The sequence below is a fragment of the Syngnathus acus genome, chromosome 8, assembly GCF_901709675.1.
Source record: "Syngnathus acus chromosome 8, fSynAcu1.2, whole genome shotgun sequence".
Lineage (NCBI taxonomy): Eukaryota > Metazoa > Chordata > Actinopteri > Syngnathiformes > Syngnathidae > Syngnathus > Syngnathus acus.
Window position 1 is genome coordinate 5,966,137 of NC_051093.1, and position 27,631 is coordinate 5,993,767.

The window sequence follows — 27,631 nt, forward strand, 5'->3', positions numbered from 1 at the left end:
GAATAATGGTGGAAAAGCAGTTCTGCAGTTCAGCGGGGTGCGCACACACACAACACACACACACACACACACACACACACACACACACACGCACACACGCACACACGCACACACACACACACACAAGCATTTTTCGCTTCAAAAATAGCCTATTTGCGTCACAGATTCATATACGGACCTGTGTAATATGGGGCTCGGGGATACCTGTTGTGGGGGGGAAGGAAGTTCCTGTCGTCAGGAAAAGAGGAAGTAAGTATAAAAGGAAAAGGGGAGTTTTTGCTTTCCTGTTTACCGAAGCGAAATTTCCTGCAAACCACGGCTGCAATTTCTGATGCAAACATTGCTCTTTTTTGTATTTATAACAATAAGTACAAAAAAGAGCAATGTTTATGTTTAATGTTTATGAGTGACTGGGGAAAAAAAAGAAATATATATATATAATTAAACAAGAAATTAAATAATGTGTCTAAATAATTCATTTACTTTTTCTGGGATTCTAAAAAAATAAGAAGAGGAAGAAGAAAAAAATACCATTGTTTCAGTTCTGCATTAATCCAATATTGTCCATAATTTGTTCCAAGTAATGGGGTAAATTATGCACACGCCTGGGTACTTGGGGGGGAGGGGAGGGACAACCAAAACAATAGCTTCGGATGTTATCATGAATTTTACGACATTTAAAACAAAAGTGTTGACAAGATCTGCTAGGCACATGGAAGGATATCTATACTACAATATAACTTGAAGTTCATGCTATACTTCATAAATGAATCTCTTGTGTTCTAGCCTCCAATTTTGCTCAATTTATGTTTCCCATGCAGTTTACACGCACATAAATACGCAACGTGATCTTTCCCTTACAAATACAGCTATAATACATTTGATGGCATCATGCAAAGGCTACAAAAGCTGCAACAAAGTCCCCAACTGCATAAGTAATATTTGCAACAGAGTGAAACAGTAATCAAACACGCTTCTCTTACTTTTCCAAAGTAATGCACGCCAGTACTTACTTTGTACCCCCTTTCCTTCTTCCTTGAGATTTTTCCCATGCATCGACAACGATCGTGACCGGCCCTCTGAGCCTGTGTGGACCCGAGTGGGATCAGTGACCATCCTGCGTGCACGGCCTGTGCTCGCAATCCTCTCCCTCCCTCTGCTGTTCTGTCTCTACTTTACTGACCCCTTTAGGATCCCCTAGAAGCAGTTAAACAGTCACTTGATTTCTAGAATCTTGAATATATTGTACAATGTCAACTCCCCAAAACCATAAAACTAGCTTTATGGACCCCACGTGACTAGTGGACAGCCAGTGAGCAGTATCAGTTTGAGGCCACGCAGGCCTGAACTTTACGATGCAACTTGAAGATAAAAAGCACTCATCTGTTCGACATGTAAATGTCAAAGCTGAATTCGTTTTTATGGTGCAACCCAAAGCAGTGGAAATATCTCAATTGTCGAGCACATTGAACGGAGGGTCGTGTACGGATAATTCTCGTAGGGGGAAAAAAAAAACAAGAAAGAAAAGAAGAGAATATACTTGTAGTCCCACATCAGTCGGTGAGTTTGAAAAGTTTTGTATTTTAAATCTTTCAGCTATTCTGAACTTATTTGCGTTGCCCTTAGAGATTTAGAATAACTTAGTTTGCCAGGTCTGATATGAAATATTAAATTGCCACAATAATGCAAAAAAAACAAAACAAATTGTTCTGTTATGGAGTAAAGCTCATGTTTGATGCTCCATATATCATTTTATCTGTCCATGGTGGACGTTTGCTGTACAAGTTCTTCTTTTATCAATGTTTGGCTCTTCTTCAAGTTCTTCTTTTATCAATGTTTGGTTCTATTCGGTCAGAAGGTCAACCCAACAATAGTACAATTGCTGTATCTAATATTCCATTACAAGGTTAATATTACGTTTTGATTGAGGAAGTCATTTATTACGATGCCGTAATTTGCGTTTAGGAATATGCTGCATAATTATATTGTATCATACGGCGTGACTCAACAGCACAACAATATTTTGTCAAAATGTATACACAAAAGAACTCAAAGATTTCCAGAGCTAATAACATCATGCAACAGCCATATGATTAAAATGCATTTTGATTTACTTAAACACATATCACAATGACAATATAATAGAGGGAGAGGACAAAATTGCATGAAAAGTTGCCCCCCCCCCCCATAAAGGCGCATTTACACACACACAAGACCAAAAACTCCAGAGCAGAATTTAAAGGCATTCAAAATTGTAATATTTCGACTATACGTACACGTTAGGCTCAAATAACTTACAATAAACATCTTGAAAATGTTCACCAGGATGGCTGAAGATTTTTTTTTTTTGCGGAGGGTGGGGGGTGATAAGAGGTGTAAGACTTATACTCTTTTTTTTTTTTTTTTTTTCCCAAAACGAAAACACGATAACTCTACCACAGTACCATAGTTTCACGTTTACCCAAAACACAGTGGTCCACCATGCAGAAGAAATGAAAGTGCCGTGTTGATATTCAGTACTGCGTCAAAAATGAGGACATGAATAAATTTTCGTTTGCATGGGGCTCCAAGTTGATTTGCGATTTTTCCCTCTCGATATCTTACATTGGCTTTTTTTTTTTAATCTCCAGTTTCTCTCTTTAGAACACAAAATCTCCCCTGTAGGCCTAATGAGAGGATGATTTAAAATGAATAATTGCTAAGGTTGGAAGACTGCCCCGGTACTTCCAAGGTTCCCACTTTTCAGTTTGTTGTCCTTCTTCCACTTCATCCTTCGATTTTGGAACCAGATTTTAATTTGCCGCTCGGTGAGGCAAAGCGTGTGCGCGATCTCAATCCGCCGCCTGCGCGTAAGATAGCGATTGAAGTGAAACTCCTTCTCCAGCTCGAGTGTCTGGTAGCGGGTATACGCCGTCCGTGCACGTTTCCCGTCGGGGCCCGTCATATCTGAGGGTTTTGAAGCGGACAAACACGTTATACGAGCGGGGAAAAAAAATACAAAACAATGGACACAATTAAATATAACACGGGTTTATCCACGCACATATTAGTGAACTACATTTTCCCCAAAAGTGTTCGGAACTATCAAACGGCACCTTTTGCCAAATTGTATTTCATTCTACCAGAGCATAAAGGCCTCGCTTTAGAATGTTATTCTGCTTCACCGACGCCTCATTATTTCTCCAGTCGCATTGGGGGGAGACGTTTACTACCCCATCTTCTGCCTCATGAAGTGCTCACACGTAAGATAAAGCTTTAATTTTCTAAGCAACAACCTCAAAAGTCTTGCTGGCCTTTTTTCCCCCCCTCCCGTTTCCCACCCGGCTGCGTCTCTTCAGCACTTCTCCCGTTGCTTTTACTGCCCTGCTTGTCGCGCTATCTTGGCAGAATTATGACACTTTTGTGGAATTTTCTATACTAGAAAGACGGATGCAACAATTGGCTTCTAAATACAGACAATGGCACAACGCTTAGTAAAATGCATACTACCTAATTGATTTATTGATATACATTACGCTTATACCATGGTTAATGTGCAGCTTTCTCATCCAGGGGAATATCTGTGGAGACTCGCTGCCCGAGTTTGAGCTGGCCGCCTGACCGCCCTCTTGTTTCCGCGCAGGCTGTATTAGATGATCGCCCCTGGCCGGGTTGTTGTTGTGCTGCATTCCATTTGCTTCTGCAGCGGTTTCATTTAGCTCCGTGAACCGATGTGTTGCTCCCGTGGCTGAGGGCAGGTTAAGGGAGCTTAGAAGAGCGCTTCCTGCTTGTTCCGAGACCGGAGACGAGCTCCGACTACTCTGCTTATTGTCTCCGCAATTAGTTGACTGGAGCGAGTCTCTCACGGAGGCGACGGAACAGCTGGACGACTGCTTCTCGCTGTCCAGGGGGCTAAAGCTCCGGGAGTCCGAAGCTCTCCCGAAGTGTCCTTCAGTGTTTGAGGTGTTCCCCCCTCCCCGGCTCGCGACCGTCAGGTCCATCCCATTGTAGCCATAGCCGTAAGAGCCAGTCGCATGGTGCATCGCGGCCGTGGAGGGATCGCTGTACGCCCCGCTGTTCAATGCGCCGCTGCCGGTTCCATAATTTAACAGTTGATAGTCGGGGCCATTTGGGTAGCGCCCTGAGAACGAGTTTACAAAGTAAGAGCTCATTTAGGTTGGTTTAGAGAGCTGCGTATTGTTAATGTTATAGGAATCTTAATTTGGAGGATTCCTCGTGGTCCTTATAACGCGCTTACTTTCATCGATTTATGATGTACAGTTTGAATTATGGCGATGTACTTGGTTTTTTAGCTATGTATGCGCCGTCCAAATATGGGGGTGGGGTGTTGAGTGTATGTTTGAGGGAGTGGGATGGGTAGGGCGCAAAGAGGAGGGGGGGGGGGGGGGGGGGGGCACAGAGAGCTGAAGGGAGCGGTCACGTGCTTTTGTTGACCCGTCGTAAATTCTCGCCGATGACTGGATAGGTAATTCATGTTCTGAGGTTTCTAATGATAAAGGCATGGGCGGGGGCAATTTCTCCCTCCCTTTCTGTCACTCTCACACGCGTGCACACAGTGCTGCAGCTGAGCTCAGAGCGCCACCTACTGTTAGAATTTATTGCAGCAATCAAAATGACGGAGGTGATGAAATTCACTACGCGAGTCTTCAAATCTTTGCAAGTGTATCCGAACTAAGCCGCAATTTGCACTTTGCTATCCATTCTTGGGGTCTTGTATATATTAAAAAAACATGATAGAAAATAATTTTGTTATAGGTAAAATGTGCCAGAGTGAACTTTGCGCTACATTTTTAGTCATTGAAATATAAAGGCAAATCTGTTGGCTTCCCTGGATGAAATGGAAAATAACATTACGATATCAAAGTATGTTTTTTTTTTTTTAGAGCACACATTAAAACACAAATTATAATACACATAATACGAATTATATAAACATAACTACAAACTCACTGTTATTGTTCAATTGTTGTACTCGGTATACTGCAAGTCTTGCACGGGAGAGACAGTCGATTTAGATTTGAATCTTCGTCAACTGTGAACATTCTCTATTCTTAATATAAGATATATGAATGGTGAATAGAAGCAGCTTTTGATAAGAGCATCAGAGAAAATCATACGCAAGTGCATTCAGGGAATCAAATTTGCAGAAGCACACACACAATCTACAGCAACGCAACAATAGTCACTGCATGATTTTAGTCATTTTCCTGCTAGAAAAAAAAAATTGAACAGGGATGTAAAAAGTCGGAGTGACTCATGTCATGTTTTTTTTTTTTTCTTTTAATTAGTCATTCAAAATATCCTTCAAGTGAACGAGACTTTATCACCATTGGCGATAAATGATGCATGCCCAAAGAAGACCACACATTGCACGTTATAGCCGAACATATTCACCTTAATTCGCACTCTGCTTATCTGACCCCCCCAAAAAATTATCAAAGACTAATTGTTTCATCAAAATCTGGCTGGAGTGGGCTATAAGTATAATTCACATTGTCCCTTTCTTCATTTATGCCTCATTTTCGTCTTTTTGTCCCCCGAGTACTAATAAAGTTAAGCTTTCTCTCCTGCGGGATGGAACGTACGGTCACACAGGGGACAAGCATGGTTCAAAGGGTCACAAGGACATTGTCCACTTTGTCTGGGTGAAGTGTGTGTTTATGGGTGTCGTGTCTGGCCGCTCAGCTCGAGGCCAGGTCAACTTTCACCCCATCGGCCAGCTCATCAATTAGCTCGGACCACCAGCAACATTGTGCCCCCTGTCTAGAAGAAATTATATAGAGATATGCCGACTGGCTGAGCATCATTATTATTTTTATAATTTTCCTGGACAAAAAAAGCAACCTCTTTGCAGACTTAAACTACATTTCTTTACATTTTATTGGACATATAGGTAGTATTGGTCAGTACTTGACAAACACAGACATAATAACCAAACAATGCAAAAGCCCATAAAATATACAATTTCTAAATGACCACATTTCAGAATACTTAAAGTAGTTCATAGAATAACAACATGTTATTCCCCCAACTTCACACCACCACTCCGCTTAAGTAAAACCGTCAAGTATTACCTTAAGTTCCCCCTCCCCTACAAAATGATGCTAAACCTCAATATGTGTCGGGATTTTGACCCAGCTTTTTTTTTTTTTTTTTCAAATATACAGTACATATTAAATACGAGTGCCAAACAAACACATTGTTTTTACATTTTGTGTCTCTTCTCTTAATTTTGTGGACGGGTCATACTAAAAGTTTAAGACTCGTTCTTGTAAATTATACCAAAGAAATGAACACAGTGATTAAAATTCAAGTGCTTATAGGAGAGCGGAAAATCATACGCGAAAAGAGAAAATTACTCGCTTTTTGGAAAACGTAACATGAAATGTGTTGTTAAACAACACGTTAAAACGGCTGGTTTAAAACCACCAAAACGCACCAGGCAAAATGTACCATCTTGCCCACCGTAGCATTTTAAACGACGTCCCTTTTCTCCTTTCAAATCACACAGATAAAAACGAATTGAATGATGACGCAAGTGGGGGTCATATATGGCTCCGATTCGGTTCTTCTCATTTAAAACAATACAATGCAATTAAACACAGGTTACTTTCCCAGAGTTTGAAGTTCAGACCAAGGGCGTTGAAGGAATGAATGCGCTTTAAGGAAGAAGATGACAAAGCATTCATCAGAATGTCTTTTCTACCATCTTCTCCTATCGCTTCCATTTATTAGTCTTTGTTTTTTTACTCCGTCAGTTTTTCCTCTTCATCGACCCCGTTCACTGTGGATGAAGAGGAGGATGAAGAGTTTATCAATTTGTTCTCCTTCTTCCACTTCATCCTCCGGTTTTGGAACCATATCTTAATTTGGCGCTCTGTGAGGCAAAGCGCGTGCGCGATCTCGATCCGCCGCCTGCGCGTAAGGTAACGGTTGAAGTGAAACTCCTTCTCCAGCTCGAGAGTCTGGTAGCGGGTGTACGTCTGACGCCCGCGCCTGCCGGGACTCCCAAATACCCCTGAGAGAAAGAGAATTGAAGAAAGTTAGGACGTTGACGAGGGGGAATGATTTTAACACAGAATTAACTCGGTTTAAATATGTTTGAACGTAATAAAAACCTACATTTATTATCAACTATGTAAGGCTAACAATTAACATTTCAACAGTTTAATTTTATGTTAATGGAGTCGTGGAATAAAATGGAAAAAAAAAAAAACATCACTTGTTAAGTCCATGCATGGGTGCTCTTTCTAAATCTCAAATTAGGTTGTTTGTGCTCGTTGTAGAGATTGTTCCCATTTCATAACTGGTTAACGCATCTCCGGGGTATCGCTCATGACATCGTGTTCGTCAAAATCTGAATGTTAAAATCAAATTGAAATATTTTTTTTTATTTATTTTGCGGGAGAATCACGTGACATTTGTAAAAGGCTAACTTTACTTTCACTCACAGTGTCATTATGATTTTGGTCTAGTTTATTCCAACCAATTATCGTTTCTTCTTTATAATTCTTCTTATTCTGCTTATTTTTCTTCTTCTTTGTATTATTATTATGATTATTGTCAGATGACAGACTTAATGTAGATTGAAGACGTGCCACTTTTTCATCATCTGATTTCTTTCTCTCGTCTACTCGGTAGCGGCATCGGCCTACACTAACAGCTCCAACCAAAACATACCCGTTTTACGATGGACAGTAAAATAGCGAGTAGTGACTGACGGGCCAACAAACGGTGATCGTAAAACAAATCGTGGGAGAGGAAGAGGAGGAGGGAGTGAGGAGGAGGAGGAGGAGGGGGAGGAGGAGGAAAAGGAAAGGGAGAATCTCAAAGAGGAAACAAACGTCAGTTTTATGATGAGGATCATAAAATATGCAAGGAAGATGCGTTGAAGGAAGAAAGGAAAGCTCACCGTTGCAGGCGTTCACTCGCTGCATCCACGGATAAATGTGGGTTGACCCCGTTTGTTTGTCATCCTCGATGTCACCAAAGACCCCCTTGCCACTCAAACTCGGGCAGTCCGTCTTGCGGGGCATGCCATCCTGGCTCAATGCGAGTGGATGCTCCTCTCTGCTGCACGCGTAGTCCTTGTCCCGGTAAAAGCTTGTGGCGGCCGCCGCCGCCGCGGCAGCAGCAGCCGCCGCGGCTGTAGCATAGTCACACGCACTTGCGCCGGTTGCGGCACCGACAGCAACCCCTGCCGCCGTCCGATGCCCACTATACGCTCCGTTTGTCGCCTGTTGGTAATAAGAAGCCGGGTAGGGCTTCTCCTGCGCGCTACCTCCGCTCGCGCCGTAAGCCGCTGCCGCCGCCGCCGCTGCTGCAGCAGCAGCTCCCGGGTAATGTCTGAGCGGGTGATCGGTGGTGTATCCAGAGGAATAGAGAGGGATTTGACCTAAGAACGAATCGGCCGACTGCCCGCCTCCACCCGTTCCCGATAGCGCAACGGGGAAAGAGGAGTTGACAAAATAGGAACTCATGAGGACAGTAGGCAATGAAAGTGGATAATAACGGAGGAGATGAGCAGAGGGCAGGACAGGAGGGTGCGAAACAACAACAACGTGCACGCGTTATAAAAAAGAAGGAGGAGTAGAATGAGGCTATCGGCTAACAGCTAACGCTTCTCCCTCCAGTCCTCCTTCATCTGCTTCCCCAGCCTGCACTTTATGATTTGTTGTGTTTTATAGCCGACAGTTCGACGGGCTGCCGCTATCACTTAGTTGATCGCAGATTGGGAGGAGGGGTGAGGTTGATGAGGGTTAGAGGGGACACGGGGAGTCTGGCTTGTGTGGAGCACATACAGAAAAAGAGAGGGAGAGGGGGGCATCAGCATGCGTGCGCGCGCGGGCGGGCGTGCGTTTTTGTGTGCGCGTTGTGTGTAAAGCGGAATTGGGTGAGGAAAAAGAGATGAGGGGTAAGGTAGGTGGAGGCAAGCAGGAACCAGCTGACCACACCCTGACCAATGAGAAGGTTCTGTGCCTGCATTCATTCACTCGTTTTCCTATACCCAGGCGGAGGAGAACACGACGCGCGCGCACGTCAATGTGTGTACGTGTGTGCGCTCTTTTCTCATTTCCACTTTCCAATCTCCCTTCCTCTCTTGCTAATTCTCTTCCAATCTACTTTTACAATCGTCATCTGGTTCCCGGTGACATTGCGCAATCAGACTCGGAGTCTTTCGCGCGTTAAATTGATTCTCTTTCTCCCTGTGTCTCCCGTCTGTTGGGCCCCATAACAACTGGCGGCTCACAAACGCACTTATGCGCAGCGCAAGCGAACTCAAGCCCCGAGGGTGTGTGTGTGTGGGGGTGGGGGGGTGGTGTTACTAAATGGAAACAATAAAACATATTCCTTGCACTTTGCAAATAATACAGCACATTCAAATAATTTCTGCAAAAATATATTACGCAAGCGCTCGCGTGCGATCCTTTGTGCGCATGTCGGTGGTATTATATAGCTCCAATTATAAAGCGTGCGATTCTGGATTTGATCCGTGATAGGCTACAATATACACGGACATAAAAGTGTGTGGGTGCCTTAGACCACCGTGTAGACGGAAATAATATTGCGTATCAGGTGAGGCTTTTTTTTTTTTTATGCCACGAGGAGAAACATTGTTGCGTGTGGCTCTCATTTCAAACATACCACAGAAGTGTTGCTAAACAAACATACCCGGTTTGATTTATGCCCGTGTTGATTTTGTGAAACCGATCGGATGCCAGAAGACCGCAGACGATTAAATAGGCTAAAAAATTCCGTTGATTGCATAAAATAGGCTAATGTTCGATACTGAACGAAATGCACAGTTTATAATATCACGCAGATATTCCATATCACAAATGTATTGTTCCTACAAGAAAGAAGAGCCACTCTGCACGACGTTGTGACCCTGCACTGCATGTTCCGAAATAAATACAACCAGTCTCACTGTGTCGTTCTCTTTGGCAATGAATCGTTCCCTTATATGCCCCGATTTGTCTAAATGGGCATATTGCAGACAGTATGGCTGACAAATCGAGACAAAGACTCTATTTTTACTTTTACTTCACCGTGTCCCACCCCCACCATTCCTGCGTCCGTGCCTTCTCGCAGCTCTGCGAAATAACACGGGTCAGCTAATAAGTTTAAACCTCAGTTTCTGTGCAAGATCACTATAGACAGACGGAGGAACTCTCTTCAACTTTCATTTCCACCCCCACCGCCATCTTTCCATCTCCCTGCAATGGCAGGACGCTCCGTTTCCTCTCTGCTTTGTGGGAACGGGAAGCTGCAGCATTGTGTTGGAGGTGACTGCGGTTTAATCATTAATGTCTACCAACGCTGCATGGTAGGGGACAGTGCAGGCTTGGCCTTAATAGGAGGGAACGCGCGAAGGTGCTGCTAGTGCGTAAAATAATGTACAGCCAGCCGCAATGTCATTTTGGTGTGTTCACGGTAATGTCATATAGGTACATTGCTAAACGGCATTTGCATGCATCCATTTTTATATATACACCAAATATATGTTAAGATATTTTGTGAAATGAAATTCTTCTTTGTTGTCACTACACCGTTTTTTTTCTTTATCAGTAATTTTGTTTTTAGAATTTAATCTGAGATAGAACGTGAGCAATCGACGTCAACGTCTATATAAGAATAAATAATCGGTTTTGAATTGACCGAAACATTTAGGATAACTTCAAGACAACAAGGTGATTAAAATAAAAATAAAAACTCGTATTTTGTGATCATTTGTCATGTATTTGGCCTATTTGCACTGCTCATATATATTGGAGTTCTAAAAATGAATAAACATTGAAAAATAAAAATATATCTGAACGGCACTGTTTTAATTTACTAAACACAGTTTCCTCATTTATTTACTATAGTCCCTTTGACAGTTTTCTTGTCTATAAAGCAGACAAATTGAAAGAAAATATTGGAATCACATTTATATATAAAAAAAATAATCCGAAGAAATCATTCCAGTACAACTATTAAATTTATTTTCCCAATATGCGTTTAGTTGCATTTGGCGAGGTACATTTGGAAACAGATGCGCTGAATACCGACTGAGAGCAACTGGAAAAAAATCGGAATCCCTCACTTAAAAACAATCATGATAACTAAATTCAAATGGAGCAAAACTTTTGAGGCTTCTTTATGGTTTTATTGCTCTTTTCACTGCGTCCCTGGGAGCTCGCTCCCGCGTGCGCGCGCGTGTGTGTGTGCTGTTCTTTGTGCTGCACAGCACATTTCTTCATCTGCTGTTTGCTACAGGCCTGTTTTTTTAACTCCCCATTCCTTGGGTTTTACAAGGAGTCAATAACAGTCATAAAGCAATAAAAATAGCAACACACACACGCTCACACACATACCCTCTCTTTTCGGCGCACAGTGGCCCTGAGCAATTTTTACACCGCGTTTTCGACAGGCTATTTACTCACAATTATTGTCAAATGATTTACTTGTATATTGAGTCCTGTTGCTTGTACTTTGCAAGCAAAAAAAAAAAAAAAAAAAGATTTAAATGCGGCCAACTGACGAAGACATCGGTGTATAGCAAATCTAATTTATTGGATTTATTCTAATTTGGTTGATCTGAAACAGTAAATGTGTGTAGTATATATATATATATATATATATATATATATATAATAAATATTTAATAAATATTTATTACAAATATAAAATTAACTGAGTAATTCATTGTAGCCTGTGTTTTCCCGCTCCTACTTTACGCGCGTCGTTTTTGACCGACCCTGCAGCAGCAGTTAATAATAAACTGAAAGATATTTACTGACTTGAATTTTGGTGCTGTAATATACTGATCGTTTCAAGGGAGCAAAAGCTCGCCCTTCACGCCACTATAAGCTCGTGTTTGTGTCCGCTCGCCAAAGCGACCCCGGGGCATGTTAACGATTAAAGCGACGTTTAAGGCACCACAAAAGGTGGCTGGAAGCTATTTTGACTGTTTCTCTTATAGGAGGAGGACGTAGAACGGACATGCGTAAATAGCTAATCGGCATCCGTCCCGTTTTGGTTTTCGTTGATTATTATTATTATTATGTTTTATATTATAGTCATTTCTTTTTAAAGATTGACTTGCTGGTGGGCTTTACTTGCTTGTGGTCCTCACTTGTTTATTAAAAAGGTGAAGCATGATGGATTGCACACTTGTAATCTAATTACATCGCGAATCCGATGGCAACGTTGGCTGTTCACCAAAGCATAAATAACGGAAAGCGAGGATTTATATGGATTTGTCTTCGATAGGGGTGTGAAAAAAAAGATAATTTTCCCCCTCTGCCGATGATGAAGTCATAAATTATGCTCACATTCACTTGGATGCATATATTGGAAGGACCAGGGGACACTGAGGGCCCCACCCCATGCTGCCCTTCACACAAACGCGTGAGCAAAAAAAATCACGTGCACAGGATCTTTGCTTGGATCTGTTTAGAGACCCTAACCAACCTGCAGAAACTTTTTCCCCCTCAAGCTTGTTTTTCAAAGCGCGCAATGGCACAGTCCACAGTTTCACGCATGCTTCACGCCTCATTCAACACAGGGTAACAGCGGGTATGCCTAACCTTGGCGAAGCACCAATCTGTCGCCAGCTGAGTTCACATCAAACAAATAAAGAAAGAAAACTCGCTAGCAGAAACAAAAGGTTAGGGGTTACACCTTGCCGCCACGGTCCACCACATGCACGCATGAACACTCGCCTCTTTCAGATTCATTTCACAGAGTTAGTCAGCAGACTCAACAATGCAGGCCCTTGACCTTTTCTACCAGTACACTGGAAAAAAAATAAAATGTGGACAACTTTCCTAACTCTCTACTACTTTCCTAATAAAATATTAAATTCATATTGCCTGTTAAGATATTCATGTACAACCGATGTACATGCATGTCCGAAATAGGAAACACGCGCGCGCGCACACACACACAGACGAGCTAACATAACACAGAGGCACAACCGCATAGCAAGCGTTCCTTTGAATCATCAGTAAGGTTGTCACGTCTGTGCATAGCTTTAGACATTACCACCAGTACGTCGCTAGATGGCACCAAAGCATTTTGAAGGTTTCTCATGAGCAACCCAGCAAAGTGTGAAGCTGAGCCGTTTGGTTGTCTGTCGGACCATCGCTCGTAGAGTTGCAACATTTTTGGGCTATATACCAATGATGTTTGCAATTATACTGATGATGAATTAATTAATTTGGAGATTTAAAAACGTGATGTCCGCCGTTTGATACGACGTCAGTTCTGGCCAGATTATTTAAGAAATGAGAAGAATAGAAATGACTCCATTCACAAAGAGTGTATGGCGGAGACTAAAATCAGGAAAAATTGTATTAAAGAACATTCCGTTTTTCCGTAATATTCTGTTATGTTTACATTTCTAAATGCATGTTCTGTTCTCTCACACACACACGCACACACACACACTAAATTAGAGAATATATATATATATATATATATATATATATATATATATATATATATATATATATATATATATAAGTAAATATATAAATAAACTGTTGGGTTATAAATTGGATCGACCCGGGAAATTGTGAAATTAAGTTGTTTAAAAAATATATATATATAAAATAATAATGGGTTGTTTTGGGTAAAGCAAACCAGGAAGTTAGGTCAAACTGATCCAACCTCATAGGTCTGTCCAATTTTCAACCCAAATTGGATCGTTTTTAACCCAGTTTTACACGTACCTTGGTAGGTTAATGTGCAGCTAAATATGCAATACATGTTGGCTTAGTATAGCCAAATGCATACGAGATGTGATAAATCTACATTGTGGGATATGCACGAGAATCATCACGCCAAAGTACATGCTTGCAGCTGATACATTAAAAGACAACAACTCGGGCAGATTCTAAAATTAAGAATGTGCAGGATGTGCATATGCACATGTTGGGAGCAAGGGAATGGGTGGAGGGGTAATCAGAGGAGAAAAAAATACCAGCCACCTGCTGGGAGGAAGTGAGAAGGGAAGCGAAGTCATAAAAGTGGGCAGGGCGCGCTCACGCACGCGCGCGTGCGATGGAAAGACAAAGAGACGGCTGCATATTGACACAACGTGGACAGAAAGAGCAAAACAATGGTCTCACATTTGAATGAACAACAATATTAAAGCATCCCTATTCTCAATATGAAGAAAGTCTGTCAGCAGTATAGTCTAAATGGCACGCAAGACAAAATGGAAAATAGTTTCTTGATTATTATTTTTTTTTTACTGAAACACTGCAGTTTCATTTGTTGTTTCCTGCGTAAATAATCCCAACAGTATTTCTGGTAGAATTATTCAACGCTTTAAAGAGGAAACCGAGAAAGACGCGTCAAAATAGGGCGAAGCTGCAGTTGTTTTGTTCATTTAACACGGCTGAAGTCAACAGCGTGCATGCAGCACCCACGGCTGTGGGTCACACCAAGCGCTCTTACCTTTTTTATTTTGCTGCTTGTCCGTCACGAGTCCGAAACACCTGCAGCTCACTCGGGCAAACACGTTAGCCCGGTACCATGGGGAACCAGTCGGTCTTGGTGCATGCACACCGGAAGCATGCAAATTGGAGGGCGGTTTGAGAAGGAGGAGGATGGAAATCGGGGTCTGGGTTGTCAACCAGTTGTAAAAAACACGTCGGCTTCATCGCCGCCCCCGCTATCTTCAGCAGCATCACTGACAAAATGACTCAAACAGACAACTAAGGAGGTAGAAACGTTTGCAAGTCTCTCCGCTGTCATCAGAGCCGCCAACGCATGACTCAAAGTCGGCGCGCCGTTTCGGAGCAGGCAGCAGCACGGGACCACACGAAAGCGGAGCCATATAGCACACAGGAGCAAGATCCGGAAGAGCAAGATGATGATGATGAGAAGGAGGAGGGGTGTGTGGGTTAGCACGGGTTGGTGTCAACATCTCCGCGGCTCCCAAGCACAGCCACCACCAACATTCCTGTCAGCATGTAGTCAAAGCGAGCTAAATTCGACGTTCGGCACCCCGTCAACGCAGGCTTGCGGAGCTGGGCTCAGCGGAGGTGGCTGATTCGGGCCGGAGAGCAGTGCCGCAGCAATATAGCCACTTGGGAAATCATAAAAAGTTCATGTTCACGTTAAGGGCGTCCACATGACCAGTCCATTGGCCAATCCCTGCGCGCGGCCACTCATAAACTTGTATCACAAAGTTGTAAATTTTCATAAAACAACAAAGAATTTATAGCAATTCTGTGGTGGATGTTGCGAGGGAGAGAGTGAGAGAGAGAGGTTTTTGCTCTCACACCCTCGTCCACTCTTCTCTCCGCCATTTTCTTCGGTTTCTGCTCTTGAAACGAGCCTTTCACCCCCTCTCAAACATTGTTGGCCTCTTTTCATTTAAGCATTGCACCACTCGCCACATGGTAAAGTTAGATATACAAAGATAAAACCTGTATGTTTGGTGTAAGCAAATTTGCAGTATATGCAAGCATATTGGTTCTATTAGATCTTGTTGCAGCTAATGATCAGACAGACCAAGACAACACAACTTGAGCGATACACGCGTCTAGTCAGTAACTAATTGCTTAGTTGGAAAACATTAACAAAAATTCAGTCGCGCCACTTGATAAATTAAAAAAAAAAAAGCAGACGGACAAGATTCACTCCCATTTCGTTTGTATTTCTTGCAAAGGGAAACATTAGGTTTTAAATTGAGTGGAATGTGTATAGTGTCGATTTCTAGGCTACAAGCGCGTGATGCGTAAATGTAGTTTCGCATTGCGGCACGCGATGCGTCACCAGTTTAACTACCGACGGGCCTCCTGCCACATGATGTGTAGTGCAGGTTTCGATGCATTTTATATATATTCTTAATATGCATACGGTATAGCGGCTAAAATTGGAGATGAGAATACATTATTATTTTTATTATTATTATTACATAGCGCCCGTTCATATTATTCCACGAGAAGGCAGGACTGCATGGCCGATTTTTGCGCAAAAACGAAGTAAACGGCGCGTATTAGCTATTAGATAAGGTAAAAATAATATACCATTTATGCCCATACTACTTGCGTCTAACCAAGTCCCAAAGTACAATTTGACCGCGCCATTGTTATGCGTCAATTACAATTTTCATCTTAATCCTTGTGTTATTTTACACAATCAATAATAAAAGAAAATGGGCCAATAGTGTAATTAAACAATGTGGTGCAGCTTCCTTCAAAACTGTCCTATACATGATTGCTAAAACGGACGCGACACTTCCTCTTGCAAATATCTTAGGTTAATATTTAAACCCGCAGAAGCACAGCACAGAGTGTTCTGTTTGAAACAGGTCACTCGATACCTTGTTCATTTGGTTTCTTTGTGCGATTTGGGCTTTTATTTGGCTTTCCGCCCCTTTGGTGGGTGCAATAAAGTCACCAGGACTCGTTGTAAAGCCCACGCTCCACAGCCTCTCCGCTTGACGGCGAACCCCCATGTTTGCAACTTGGAACTCGGAGCGAAGAGGGTTTGCAGAGCTAGATAAGGATTTTATTGACCAAAAAGGAAAAACGTCTGCTTTTTACAAGGAGATTGCATGGCTCTGCAGCGGTAACGTTCTCTCACAACATTGACGAAATCGAACAAATGAATCGGATTCTGATTCGGGGTATCTGTCGACTTATATTTTATGTACGGCCGAGTCATTACTTTATCTTACGTTGTGCATAAATCAAATCGAACCTAAAATAAACTAAATATGTAGCGATCTCTTTAACAAGTTGCATTTCAAGTGCAGATTAAGCAAATTATGGCTATTTTTGCAAGATTTGCTATACGGGTATGAGGAGAACATTCCATTTTTAATTAATTCCACAAACGAAACTAGGCTGCAAAATGTTCTCTTACCATGGGTAAAATACACATTTGTAGAAATGTATGGAAATAATAATAATAATATGCCCTGCAATTGAGAACCAGGTTAGGGTGAACCCCTCGGATAGGCTCCAGCGCATCCGCGACCCTCATGAGGATGAGCGGTTCTGAAAATGGGTGAATATTAATAATGAAGAAATGCACACAAAATAACGGTCATGATTATGTGGATTTCCCAAAAATCTCTCGCCCGATTCAGACTGTAGATTGCTTTTGGGTCGTCTCCCATTTTAGTGATCGTTTCGAATCGTAGGCCCTGCATGTTTGCTGTGCTTGCATGCGTGAGTTTTCTCATTGTAGCCGATACACAACGGGGAAAAAACAAGTCACCTATATCCGAACATTAGCTTGTCCGTCGTGCATTAATATGGATTCTATAACCATTTTTTTCCGATCATGATTATATTTGCATGCCACCTGCCAAAGAGCGCGGGGTGTTGTCCCAAAAATCATAAACTGGATTATAAAACACTTGCTGTCTTCACATTGCATAACGCAATCACGATCAAACCGCCATGGTGAATTTAGAAAAATATATTGAAAATCATTTAAAAGTATGTCCAAAATACAACCATTAATTCTAATATGCTTTAACTATCAAAAATATTGCCGTAATAATTTACTTTAATATTTATTTCCATTTTCAATTTAAATAGACCAAACCCAAAATTTTAAAAATAAATGCTACCTCAATGTACTTCAAGGTTTCAAATAAAATAATAAGTGAAACGTTTTGATTATTTCGTTTTATATAAAGATAGGCTCTGAAGAGATGCCTTTCAAGAGCAAAAGTCGTTTTGGTCTTGAACTAAAGGTTGATTTATACAAACATGGTACTGTACTGTATTGCACTGTTATTGTAATCTGGGTAGCACTAAAATTAAATTAGTACCCAATTAAAATGCAACTCTCTTTATTAAATTGCAAATGATCTATTCACCAATATTTAGAAAATGCTCAGTGTTTTTCAGGTGCCTGAGAAACAAGGCTGTGCAGAACACAGCAGACCACAAACAACATAAGTCATAAAAAGCGTCATACAAGCCAAATCAAATATGATACTTTATAACTTGGTATTATTACAATAGACCAGGATATTATAAAATGGTCTGGTTTTGTGTGTTTGTACTCATTCATTCATCAACTGAACCGTTTATCCTCACGAGGGTTGCGTGGTGCCAGAGCCATCCGTCTTCGGGCGGTAGGCGGAGTAGACCCTAAACTGGTTGCCAGCCAATCAGAGCACACATAGAAAAACAGCCATACACACTCACAGTCACACCTAAGGACAATTTGGAGTGGTCAAACGCCCTACCACGCATCTCGCGTGAGAGGAAATTGAATTACACGGAAAAAAAATCATGCAGGCATGGGGAGAACATGCAAACCCAAGATAGGAAGGCCAGAGCTGTAATCGAATGCTTCCGTTGCTTAAGTATAAAGCCCGCTCCCTCTTGCAAGTCAATGACAGTTTTTATTGATTGCTTTGGCGATTTGAAGAAACTGGGATCCTCTCAGTCTTCATCATCACCATTTTCAGCACATAATGTACAGTAGGCTGCAATGACAAGCAATGGCGCAGTGATTCACACGAGTGCTGTATTTTGTTGCAGAATCTTAAACACAATACAAACTAATGAATATTCACTAAGTCTTAAATTGTTGTTTTATGGAGGTCACAGAGTATAAAAGATTTCCCAGAGAAGGCATGAGAGAGGAGGGGTTGTATAAAAAAGAAAGAGACAGTCAGGCATATTTGAGCTACTGACAGTAACCGCTGCGCAACCAAGGCGACACAAAATGTTTAATGAAATGATTTGGTCGAACCATAGAAACATTCTTTGCCCTCTCACTGACACAGCCATCTGTTCTTCCACTGCAAGCAGCCACGCTATACATTGTAGTTTGTGTTAAGCTTTGCAGAAGTTAACTTCTTGTTTAAACTTGTATGGCTGAGTTTTTTTGTTACACTATATATATAGTTTAACAAAAAAACTCAGCTACTTGCTGTGTGTGTGTGTGTGTGTGTATATATATATATGTAACATATATTTTTATTGATTTTGTTGTGACGTTAGTGAAAGTTCCGTTCATCGATAAGTAAGCCAACGACAGTCTGCCACCAGAAGTACAACACTTTGACTTTCAGAATAAGAGCAAAACACAGGAAGAGCTATGTTCTTCAATGTTACTGTTGCTAAATAAACAATATTCTTTAAAAATGTCTGCTGGAAGTGTACTAGTTTATTAATTGTTATTTATCTTATGTTTCTGGTGTTCTTTCTCTTAGAAATATGTGGAAACACACGCACTCAAAAACACGCACACACATGTAGCGTTTAAACTGACGAGAGTTCGAAAAGAATGCAAAAATGAATTTTTACCTTTTCACTGGCCACATTTAAGTTATCCTCCTCCTTGCTGCATTAGTAGTGGACAGGATTTAGAAAGCAGGTTTTTGTATCAACCGCCATTCCTCTCTTACATTGGTTTGCTTGTCAGAGGGCTCCCGCAAACAGCTGTGAACAAAATGGCAGTTCCCGTGACGTCACATCCTCAAATTCGACTCCGCAAATTATAAATAGATTATTAATACGCCATTCCAAATCGAACCTGTGAACGAAATACCACTGATTTGTGCACAGCCCTAATATATATTGCATGTATAAAATACATTAATTCAAGTTTCAAGAATGTTTGTTGTCATTGTGTTACATTCATTTAGAGTAGCCTTCATCTACCGTTATGATTTCCCATTTAACAACAGCCCTTGAACGCACCTTATCCAGAATCCATTGCTTTATCTAATTCTTTAAAATTTCTGCCCAAACATTTTGAACTTTTTATAAACGGTTGAGAAATTGGATTGGTGGACGGATTGGATGGCTTTTTGAAATTCAGTCATATTCTCACCGACATGTGATGAGAATGAGTTTCTATCAATCACATTGAATTGAATTCAATATCCTGTCATTTCAATGAAAAATCATGTGGCTTGGAGTCAATTCAAATCATTTCAATTAAATTTAATTGAATTCAATCCCAAAATTCTGAATTTTGCACAGCCATAGATCCTAAGCTCTTTTTTAATAATGAAATAACTTGCAGCCAATAACGATACTCAGCTTGATTCAAAGTTATTCAAACTTCACACACTTGAACTGTAAACCTGATGACAGAGGTTTGGGTGACTATCTATCCTCTCGAAGTGGCAATGTCAACACTAGGCAATCTTTGCTATCTTCCCTTGAGAACAATTTGCAGTGTTCACACACCTTATCTTCCTCACCCATACGTTTTGCTGAATTGTATTTTTATTGGGAGATTGAAAAGAAAAAAAAACAATCCCCTGGTCAATATCTCGGAGCACAAGCACAAACATGGCAAGTTTTCAAGTTCAGGTCAGTTGCAATCACTTTCATATTTCTGTCTGGAAGCAGCTTGGCGCCTACTCGTTACAAACTCGTGTCTCTCAACATAGATGCAATGCTACGATTTGTTTTTCCATTTCATTTAATCATGACCAATGCAGCAGAGATCATTTGGAATGGACTCAAACTTTACGCATCGTATATATATATATTTTTTTACGTTTTACATTGGTTAACTTTTTCCACTTGAGTTAGAGTTAACAATGCAGATGAGAAGATGCATCCTAAACTCAAAGTAAAATTCGTCATATTTATTTATTTATTTTGCGTTTTTTGTTTTGTTATAATGACGTTAAGCGGCTGGTTTAGAAAATAAACTACCTTTATATACTACCAAATGTTTTTTTAGTGGTGACAGGTTGGCAGTGGAACTTATTATTTCCTTTATTTCTGTTTTCGTGTGTTGCATAGCAACAATTGTTCTGCTGTTCTTCCAAACTGGACGTTCATTGTGAACGGATATCCTCCATAGAGGTTTAAATCGCTTACTTAGTTCCTTTTTAATTCAACATAAATCCGGTGGCATAATATTCTGTTGATTAATTGTAAGTAGGACTCAAACCGCGCACCTTTCCGTAAAGCAGCATATTCAGGCAAATGTGTGTTTTCATCGGTTTTCATTGTTCTGTGTTGCGACAAATTGGAATTTCGATCACCTCGTACAAAACGTGATATATCAGAACCCATTTAAGGTCACACAATGGTATTGTTCTTGGAATCTGAAAATAACGTTTTTCCTTGAAGTGAGCATGCTTCAGTATAACGTGCTCTATATGAAAATAAATAAATAAATAAACAAATTTTGCACCCAAATCAATATAGCCTACACTCTAAAATGACAAAATTTCAATGTACCTTCTCCCGCTTTTATTCCTGCATATGTTAAACCGTACAGGGTGGGGGGTTTATGCTTAAACCTATAGTCGTTTTTTGTGTTTGATCCTTCCATTAGGAAACAACCCTGCTGCAAGTGTTTGATATGATGATGATTGAGAGCAGTGTAAATCTGCGCCAACACAGACTTGCAACGATATAATTGGAGGAGTGCGCCATAAATAAAAGTGTGTTTGAATAGGCAAAGGGTTTTGTATGTGTGCCTGTGTGTGTGTGTGCATGTGATTTTAAGAGGCTTAAACTGCAGTTTTATCAGTCTGTGTTATGACAGAAAATGCAATTTTGAAAAGGAGAGTTTATAAAAAAAAAAAAGGACAAGGAAGTATTTGTATGCCATTAATTGCCTTGGGTTTGCAGGCTAATGCCTCCAAAGTAGACCCAAAATAGGCAAACAGGTTTAAAAAAAAAAATAACAGCCAAACTTCAAAACAAATGTAGAACGCACAAACGTTGTACATTTTAAAATCGTTTTTATTTATAAGTATTTTCTCTTTATTAACCGCACTGTGCGCATGCTTTTAATCCCAAAAGAGAAAAGGAAGACAGCATAAACAAACACCATCAATCAGAAACGAACTAAAACCATAAACAACGATTAGAGTGTTTTAAAAAAGAGACCCGACCTACTAAAACGGCATAAATAGGCAGTTTCATGTTGTTGGACATTTCATTAATTGCTACGCCATCAACTTCATCATTAATAACAATTGCCATAATAACAACAACAACATAGGAGTGAGAAGTACAGTAAAAAGTGCACCATCATCATTTTAACTTAAAAACTATACAGCTGCCAAAGATAAAATTGTTAATGACAAACTTCGAACAATATAGAAATGTTTCCACGACAAGTGTTCACCAAAGAAAGGAAGCTATCATTGTGGTATCATTCTTTTTTTTCTTCACTAAAGTAGACTATGTTGGATTGATTAATCCCGCCTTCATTATTTACTTTTCCACATGTTTTTTTTTTTCCTTTTTTTTTTTCTCGTTATTTTTTCATTCAGTCAGCAGAAGTGGGTACGGAGACCCTTCCAGTCCTATATCAGATAGCCTTTCGCCGATTTGCAAACTAAAGTTCGGTCCCGTCGATTGAAAGGTGAATATATGGGAGAGTCAAATCCCCAATTCAGACCAAATAACACAAGGAGCTCCCCAAATTAATCTACTATATTTTCTCCTACATTTGCTTATGACTTTTCTCACAGCAATCATCGCTCAAAGCCGCCTGTGATCCAGCTGTTCCCGCTACCGGCACGGAGCCTCCACCACCTCCACCTCCACCCTCGCCACCTCCTCCACCTCCCGCACCAACTGCCCCGCCATCCCGGAGCTCTTTCTCCCTCCGCTCCCTCTCCACTGCCTCCTGTTCGCTCTTGCTGCTGGGGAACTTGTCCTTATTGTTCTCCTTTTTCCACTTCATCCTTCGATTTTGAAACCAGATCTTCACCTGTCGCTCCGTCAACGCCAATGCGTGCGACACCTCGATGCGGCGCTTTCGGGTCAAGTACGGGTTGAACAGGAACTCCTTCTCCAGCTCCAGAGTTTGGTAACGGCTGTACGTCTGCCGGCCTCGCCTCCTTCCGGCAGCTACTGGGGGAGGAGGTGAGGAAAAGGCGGGGAATGAGGACATATGTTATTAGAGACTGGGTCTCCCATGCATATAGAAACAAGCAATGGAATTCTTTTCTTTTTTTTTTTAACTTAAGTGAAAGGAGTCCACAACAGAATATAAAAAAATCATGTGTTCGTATTATTTAAAACAATATGTAATTATTTTCACTTTTTATGGATTTTAAATAATGACGATTGTTAATAAATTAATTGTGTATATTATAAATCAAAACAGAGCAAAGTTGCAATCATAAAATCTCTGGAAATAATAGTATGTAAGCTATGTGTCGAATCGTAAACAAGTCTACAACATAAACGGTCCAATTAGTGGAAAAACTCCAACGCGGGGGAATTCGATTCGTTCGCTCTGCACCGGCGGGAGAGTTGTGCAGATTTGTTTCACTGACAGAGAAGTGATTAAATTCACCACAACTTCAATATTAAGTTCATAAATGATTAAAAATATTCAAAGTGATTTTCAATTACTAATTTCAAGGCCACAAGTCACATGCATTACAAGGACATATACAATTTCAATACTTCCCATTCCAATTAACTACACCCGCTGATAATTTCATTTTAACTTTAAACAGTGTTATTCGTTCAACTGGGTGCAGTGAAACAAAAAATGAAATGTACATTTTTAATTTAGAAACTCAACATGATTCCTCACAAAAGCGTCTCAACTTCTATAAACATCCAAGGATATATTAAAAAAATATATTAACACATTTAACAGTGAACGCTTGGCGTCCGACTCCCGACAGATTACACACACGGGGCATTTATGTGTGTGATTATATTTCCATAAAACTGTTTGTCCTACGCTTTGATTGCCTACCATAAAAGGGGATGGATGCACCACACGGACAAAATATGCCACTCGTCATAATGATCAGGGATTAGAAAGTGAAATTTTGGTGGACAAAACTTCTCTATCAATGACTTTTGAGATTAAATTAAGACAATTTCTTCACATTGTATATAATTTAATTATCTGTACTGGTGTTTTTATGTGACAATAGGTTTTCAATACGGGTCGATTGTTTCTCATGATTGTAACTAATTTTGATTGCATAATTCAGTTCAATTATAATATAGCACCAATAAACAACCACAAGTTATTTCAAGACTACAGATATGCTCCTCACACACCAAAGAAAAACAAGAAAATTCATGTAGTCTCTTCCGCAATTTTGACTGGAGTAACTTGGGGTTGCAAATACATTATCAAGAGGTTTGATAGGGATTCACGACAACATATTTTGCGTTTAGTGCTAACCCATTTATTGAACTAACATATGCAGAAGACAACAACACGACATTGTTTTTTTTACATGTGCAGAAATGAAATTTTCCATGGAGCTCCATTGCATAGAACTACAAGTATGGCGCGCCCTTTCCTGTTTTGATTCTCATACTGAGCACAGAATATGTTTATAGACCACAAAACAATTCGGACTAATATTGTAACCATATGAGCTCCTCAGATTATCGTCTTTGCCAACTCAACATTACAAGCCGTAAAACTCGCAGAGGTGTTGGGACAATTAGTAAGCATGCAGCCAACATAAGTCAGGTCCGTGGTAATACACAATTGCTAGAAGGCACTGCAGTTTACACAGGCTTGTGAAACGGGTGCGGAAACATAAGTGAACTTGTAGGCCTGCTGCTATTTTACCAGCAGTGATGAATCACTGCCGTAGGCAACAGGGAAAGATTTTGTGTTTAGCTTTTATTGTTATTTTTGTTTCACTATAGCCAATAAGACTACTTTAAAATTATAACGGTCACTTGCAATATTCTCCTGAAATAAAAAAATATATATCCAAACAATGTGTGTGCAGGGAAACTCATTGACAATAAAACTACTCTGCCATCGTTCCTATTTGAAATAAAGAATGCTTCACAGCTCCGAGTCTTCTTGTTTCTCTCTCTCACTCACACAATACATATATGCACACACTGTGTGTGCTAAAACTAACATAAAAGCGAACCTCGTTTCTTTTTTAAAAGGGAGCTTCATTTCTTTTTTTTCCCTCTCTCTCTCTGTCGCCCCTATACACCCCCTCATCTCTCCCATGCAGGCAGCATGGCCCCCGTGTAGCTGAATAATTCAGAAGACCACAAGTAAGTCGTAAAAAGGAAAATGCCGTAAAAGTTTAACCCAGGTCATGCCTGCATGTCTAAAGCAAGTCTTTGAGAGCTCTCAATACGGTTGTACTATTTCCCATCTGGTGCAGACGGGGGTTTTCTGATGAGGTTGACTTCTTCCTAGTCCGGTCTGGTCTTGGTCTGACCCCCCCCCCCCCCCCCCTCACACACACACACACGCGCACGCACGCACGCGCACACATAAACACCATTCTTTCCACAGTGTGCTTCCCTTCTCTGTGCTCGCCCATCCACCACACTATGGTTGGTGCAATTTAAAACCCCGTCATCCGCAAGTTTTGGTGCTGGCAATAAAACCATAAACATGTCTTTGTCTTCCGCTTTGAACACAGGAAGCCCCAATTACCTTCATTAAATAGTGAATTGCCAACTTTTGTCTCCTGCTTCCCACAACATCTCAAATATTCTGCTGTCTCCTCCGGAGAAGCAGGTCATAGATTTGCTCCGAACTACTTTATGAAGATGTTTCGCAAAGAGAGAGAAAGAAAGTTCTCACCTTGCGGCCTCATCCAGGGAAAGAGCTGCGTCGGTGAAGGACTCTGGTCTGTTCCCTCCGCGTCCTCGCTGCCGAGTCCGGGTGCGCCTCCCAGCTTACAGTCGCTGTATTGAACCAAATCTGCGTCCTGCGTGCCAAAGAGCGTCTGCCGTTGTAGCGCGTCATATCCATAGAAGTTGCCGGACTCGCCGTGGCACGTCACCGCACAAGGACTCTGCTGGTACGGATTGCTGGGCAGTGTTGAGGCGCTATGGTGATAGAAGTCCTGGATCTGAGGAGCGTGCTGGAAGGTGGCACCGGAGCCCGGACCGTACACTACAGTGGGCCGGCTACCGGCGAGGTCCTGCGCGAAGCCACATTCATAATAATTTGGACGTAACGAGTCGCCGCTTTTATATTTGGAAAAGAGTGAGTTGACGAAATATGAACTCATCTTTTGCTGATTTTTTGTTTTTTGTTTTTTCCCCCGTCTGTAGAGTCAGAGTATAAGTGAGCGGCGGCGCTCTGTTGTGTTTGTCTGCTTCGGTTGTGTTTTCAGGCGAGAGAAAGAGCACCAGACGGAGAGAGACGGAGGGGAGGGAGAGAGTGAGCGAGAGTCTGTTGTGGTGTTCCCCCTCACGGCCACAACTGACGAGCTGATCTCGGTGACGACAAGCTGCCGGAGCGGGACCATGAGACAATGCCGCCGCCGCAAAAACAACAACTTTCACACCGATTCCATGAAATATCCAGCGATGAAGAAACCAGAGAAAGGGAAGTGGAGGAGGAAAGGCGAGCGAGCATCACAATTCCGGCTATAGCGTTGAAATCTGGAGCGCTGTCTTGCTCTCAAACGGCTTTTCTGTGATTTACTCTTCTGCAAATGACTTGTTTCATATTCTCTCTCTCCCCTCTCACACATACACACACACACGCTCACTCTCTCTCCATCCCCCCTCTCCCTGTCTCCCTCTGTAGTATGTGTGTTTCAGGATAATTTGCATCTATTATCAGCTCTTCGTCCCATTGGCTTCTCTGTGCACGAACAAACATGCACGAGCGTGCGCACACTCACTGCACTTCCCCGCTGGCGTCGGCTGGCGCGCGTCTAATGCAAAGAGAGCTGGAGGATGGAGAGATCGAAGAAGGGAGAATGAAGCGAAGTATGTGTGTGCGTGTGCTTGTGTTTATGCGCGCGCCCGCGTGTGTGTTAATAAAAGTTTTAACCAATGCATAGCACACACATCTCATATGCGGTCTGAAAATTATAATTGAAGGAAGATAAGAGGTTGCATTCTATGCATTGCATCATTAAGAACACCACGTCCCCATTAATTACCAAGCACTTCTTTCCCTCTCCCATGCATGTGTCAGTCTAAGTGTGGCTTTGGAAATAAACGAGCCGCGGGATCTGGACGATGCGTTCTGATCATTTTATAAATATGATCTTCATATACATGCGAGGAGAGGTGGGTGGTTGGGTAATAAACGCTAGAATCGGCTGTAAACAGTTTAAGCAACTATAAAGTCCCATAAAGCTGACGCGGTGGTGTTTGCTTGTTTACGTCCTCACAACAGAGAAGCACAAAGAGGGGTTATGAGCGCCCTTTTGCGAGAGCGAAGGCCGTAAATGCCCTTAACCGAGTAAGAATACCGCGGGTTTTAATTGTCATTTCGTCATACAGATGTCGCCCCTCCTGTCGAGGTGTGGACAAAGGGATGCTTTTTAACGAGGGTTAAGTTGTAGGATGGCTTTCGTTTAGATCTTCTGACTTGATAGGGGGGAAAAAAATAAACGCGCTGATTAAACTCGAATATTTAATGTGCAGTAGATGTATCAATTAGGATCTTGAATCATTCTTCACCATGTGAATGTGGTCCTCGTGGCATCCATATAACCATGAATGTTCTGTGGATTGGTTTTTTTTTGTGTGTCATTGTGACATTCAAACACGCGCATGTTAGTCAAATGAAAGAATGAATGAATCATTATAGAGCGCTGACGTGTTGCCAAAATGTCGCAAGCGCCCATTTGAAATGGCCACTGTATAAATCACATTAATATACGCTAGATTTCACAAAGAGTCCAGCAGTATTTTCACATCTATTACTCAGACTGGCCAAAGTTCATTGCACCGCATTTAAC

At 41.4% G+C, this 27,631-nt stretch overlaps 3 protein-coding genes and 2 long non-coding RNA genes across 6 annotated transcripts; 2 read left to right on the forward strand and 3 right to left on the reverse strand.

The window, feature by feature from the left end:
- Positions 1–1,300: 1,300 nt before the first annotated feature.
- Positions 1,301–23,171, forward strand: LOC119125253. The gene is made up of 2 exons (XR_005098455.1): positions 1,301–1,560; positions 22,430–23,171. It is a non-coding gene; the product is annotated as an uncharacterized LOC119125253 (long non-coding RNA).
- Positions 1,732–4,332, reverse strand: LOC119125249 (homeobox protein Hox-B5a-like). The gene is made up of 2 exons (XM_037255532.1): positions 3,524–4,332; positions 1,732–2,946 (listed from the first exon to the last, which is right to left on the reverse strand). The coding sequence occupies exons 1-2, from the start codon at positions 4,149–4,151 to the stop codon at positions 2,699–2,701; spliced, it is 876 nt and encodes a 291-aa protein (XP_037111427.1). The 5' UTR covers positions 4,152–4,332; the 3' UTR covers positions 1,732–2,698.
- On the reverse strand, positions 5,863–10,677 carry LOC119125251 (homeobox protein Hox-B6a-like). The gene is made up of 2 exons (XM_037255536.1): positions 7,913–10,677; positions 5,863–7,018 (listed from the first exon to the last, which is right to left on the reverse strand). The coding sequence occupies exons 1-2, from the start codon at positions 8,478–8,480 to the stop codon at positions 6,747–6,749; spliced, it is 840 nt and encodes a 279-aa protein (XP_037111431.1). The 5' UTR covers positions 8,481–10,677; the 3' UTR covers positions 5,863–6,746.
- On the reverse strand, positions 21,675–26,051 carry LOC119125250 (homeobox protein Hox-B8a). 2 transcript variants are annotated; one of them, XM_037255535.1, is made up of 2 exons: positions 25,507–26,051; positions 21,675–22,811 (listed from the first exon to the last, which is right to left on the reverse strand). In XM_037255535.1, the coding sequence occupies exons 1-2, from the start codon at positions 25,937–25,939 to the stop codon at positions 22,402–22,404; spliced, it is 843 nt and encodes a 280-aa protein (XP_037111430.1). In that variant the 5' UTR covers positions 25,940–26,051; the 3' UTR covers positions 21,675–22,401. The 2 variants fall into 2 exon arrangements, with proteins under 2 accessions (XP_037111430.1, XP_037111429.1); XM_037255534.1 differs by having other exon boundaries at positions 21,675–22,814.
- LOC119125254 lies at positions 25,778–27,266 on the forward strand. Its single transcript, XR_005098456.1, has 2 exons — positions 25,778–25,914; positions 26,045–27,266. It is a non-coding gene; the product is annotated as an uncharacterized LOC119125254 (long non-coding RNA).
- Positions 27,267–27,631: the final 365 nt, after the last annotated feature.

Excerpts from the sequence above, each read along its gene's own strand:
- LOC119125249 (XM_037255532.1), bottom strand. The coding sequence starts at position 4,151 with ATGAGCTCTTACTTTGTAAACTCGTTCTCAGGGCGCTACCCAAATGGC. Across the intron at positions 2,947-3,523 it reads AAAGCTGCACATTAACCATG|ATATGACGGGCCCCGACGGG; the intron begins GTATAAGCGTAA and ends CAAAACCCTCAG.
- LOC119125251 (XM_037255536.1), bottom strand. The coding sequence starts at position 8,480 with ATGAGTTCCTATTTTGTCAACTCCTCTTTCCCCGTTGCGCTATCGGGA. Across the intron at positions 7,019-7,912 it reads GCGAGTGAACGCCTGCAACG|GGGTATTTGGGAGTCCCGGC; the intron begins GTGAGCTTTCCT and ends TCTTTCTCTCAG.
- LOC119125250 (XM_037255534.1), bottom strand. The coding sequence starts at position 25,939 with ATGAGTTCATATTTCGTCAACTCACTCTTTTCCAAATATAAAAGCGGC. Across the intron at positions 22,815-25,506 it reads TCCCTGGATGAGGCCGCAAG|TAGCTGCCGGAAGGAGGCGA; the intron begins GTGAGAACTTTC and ends CTCCTCCCCCAG.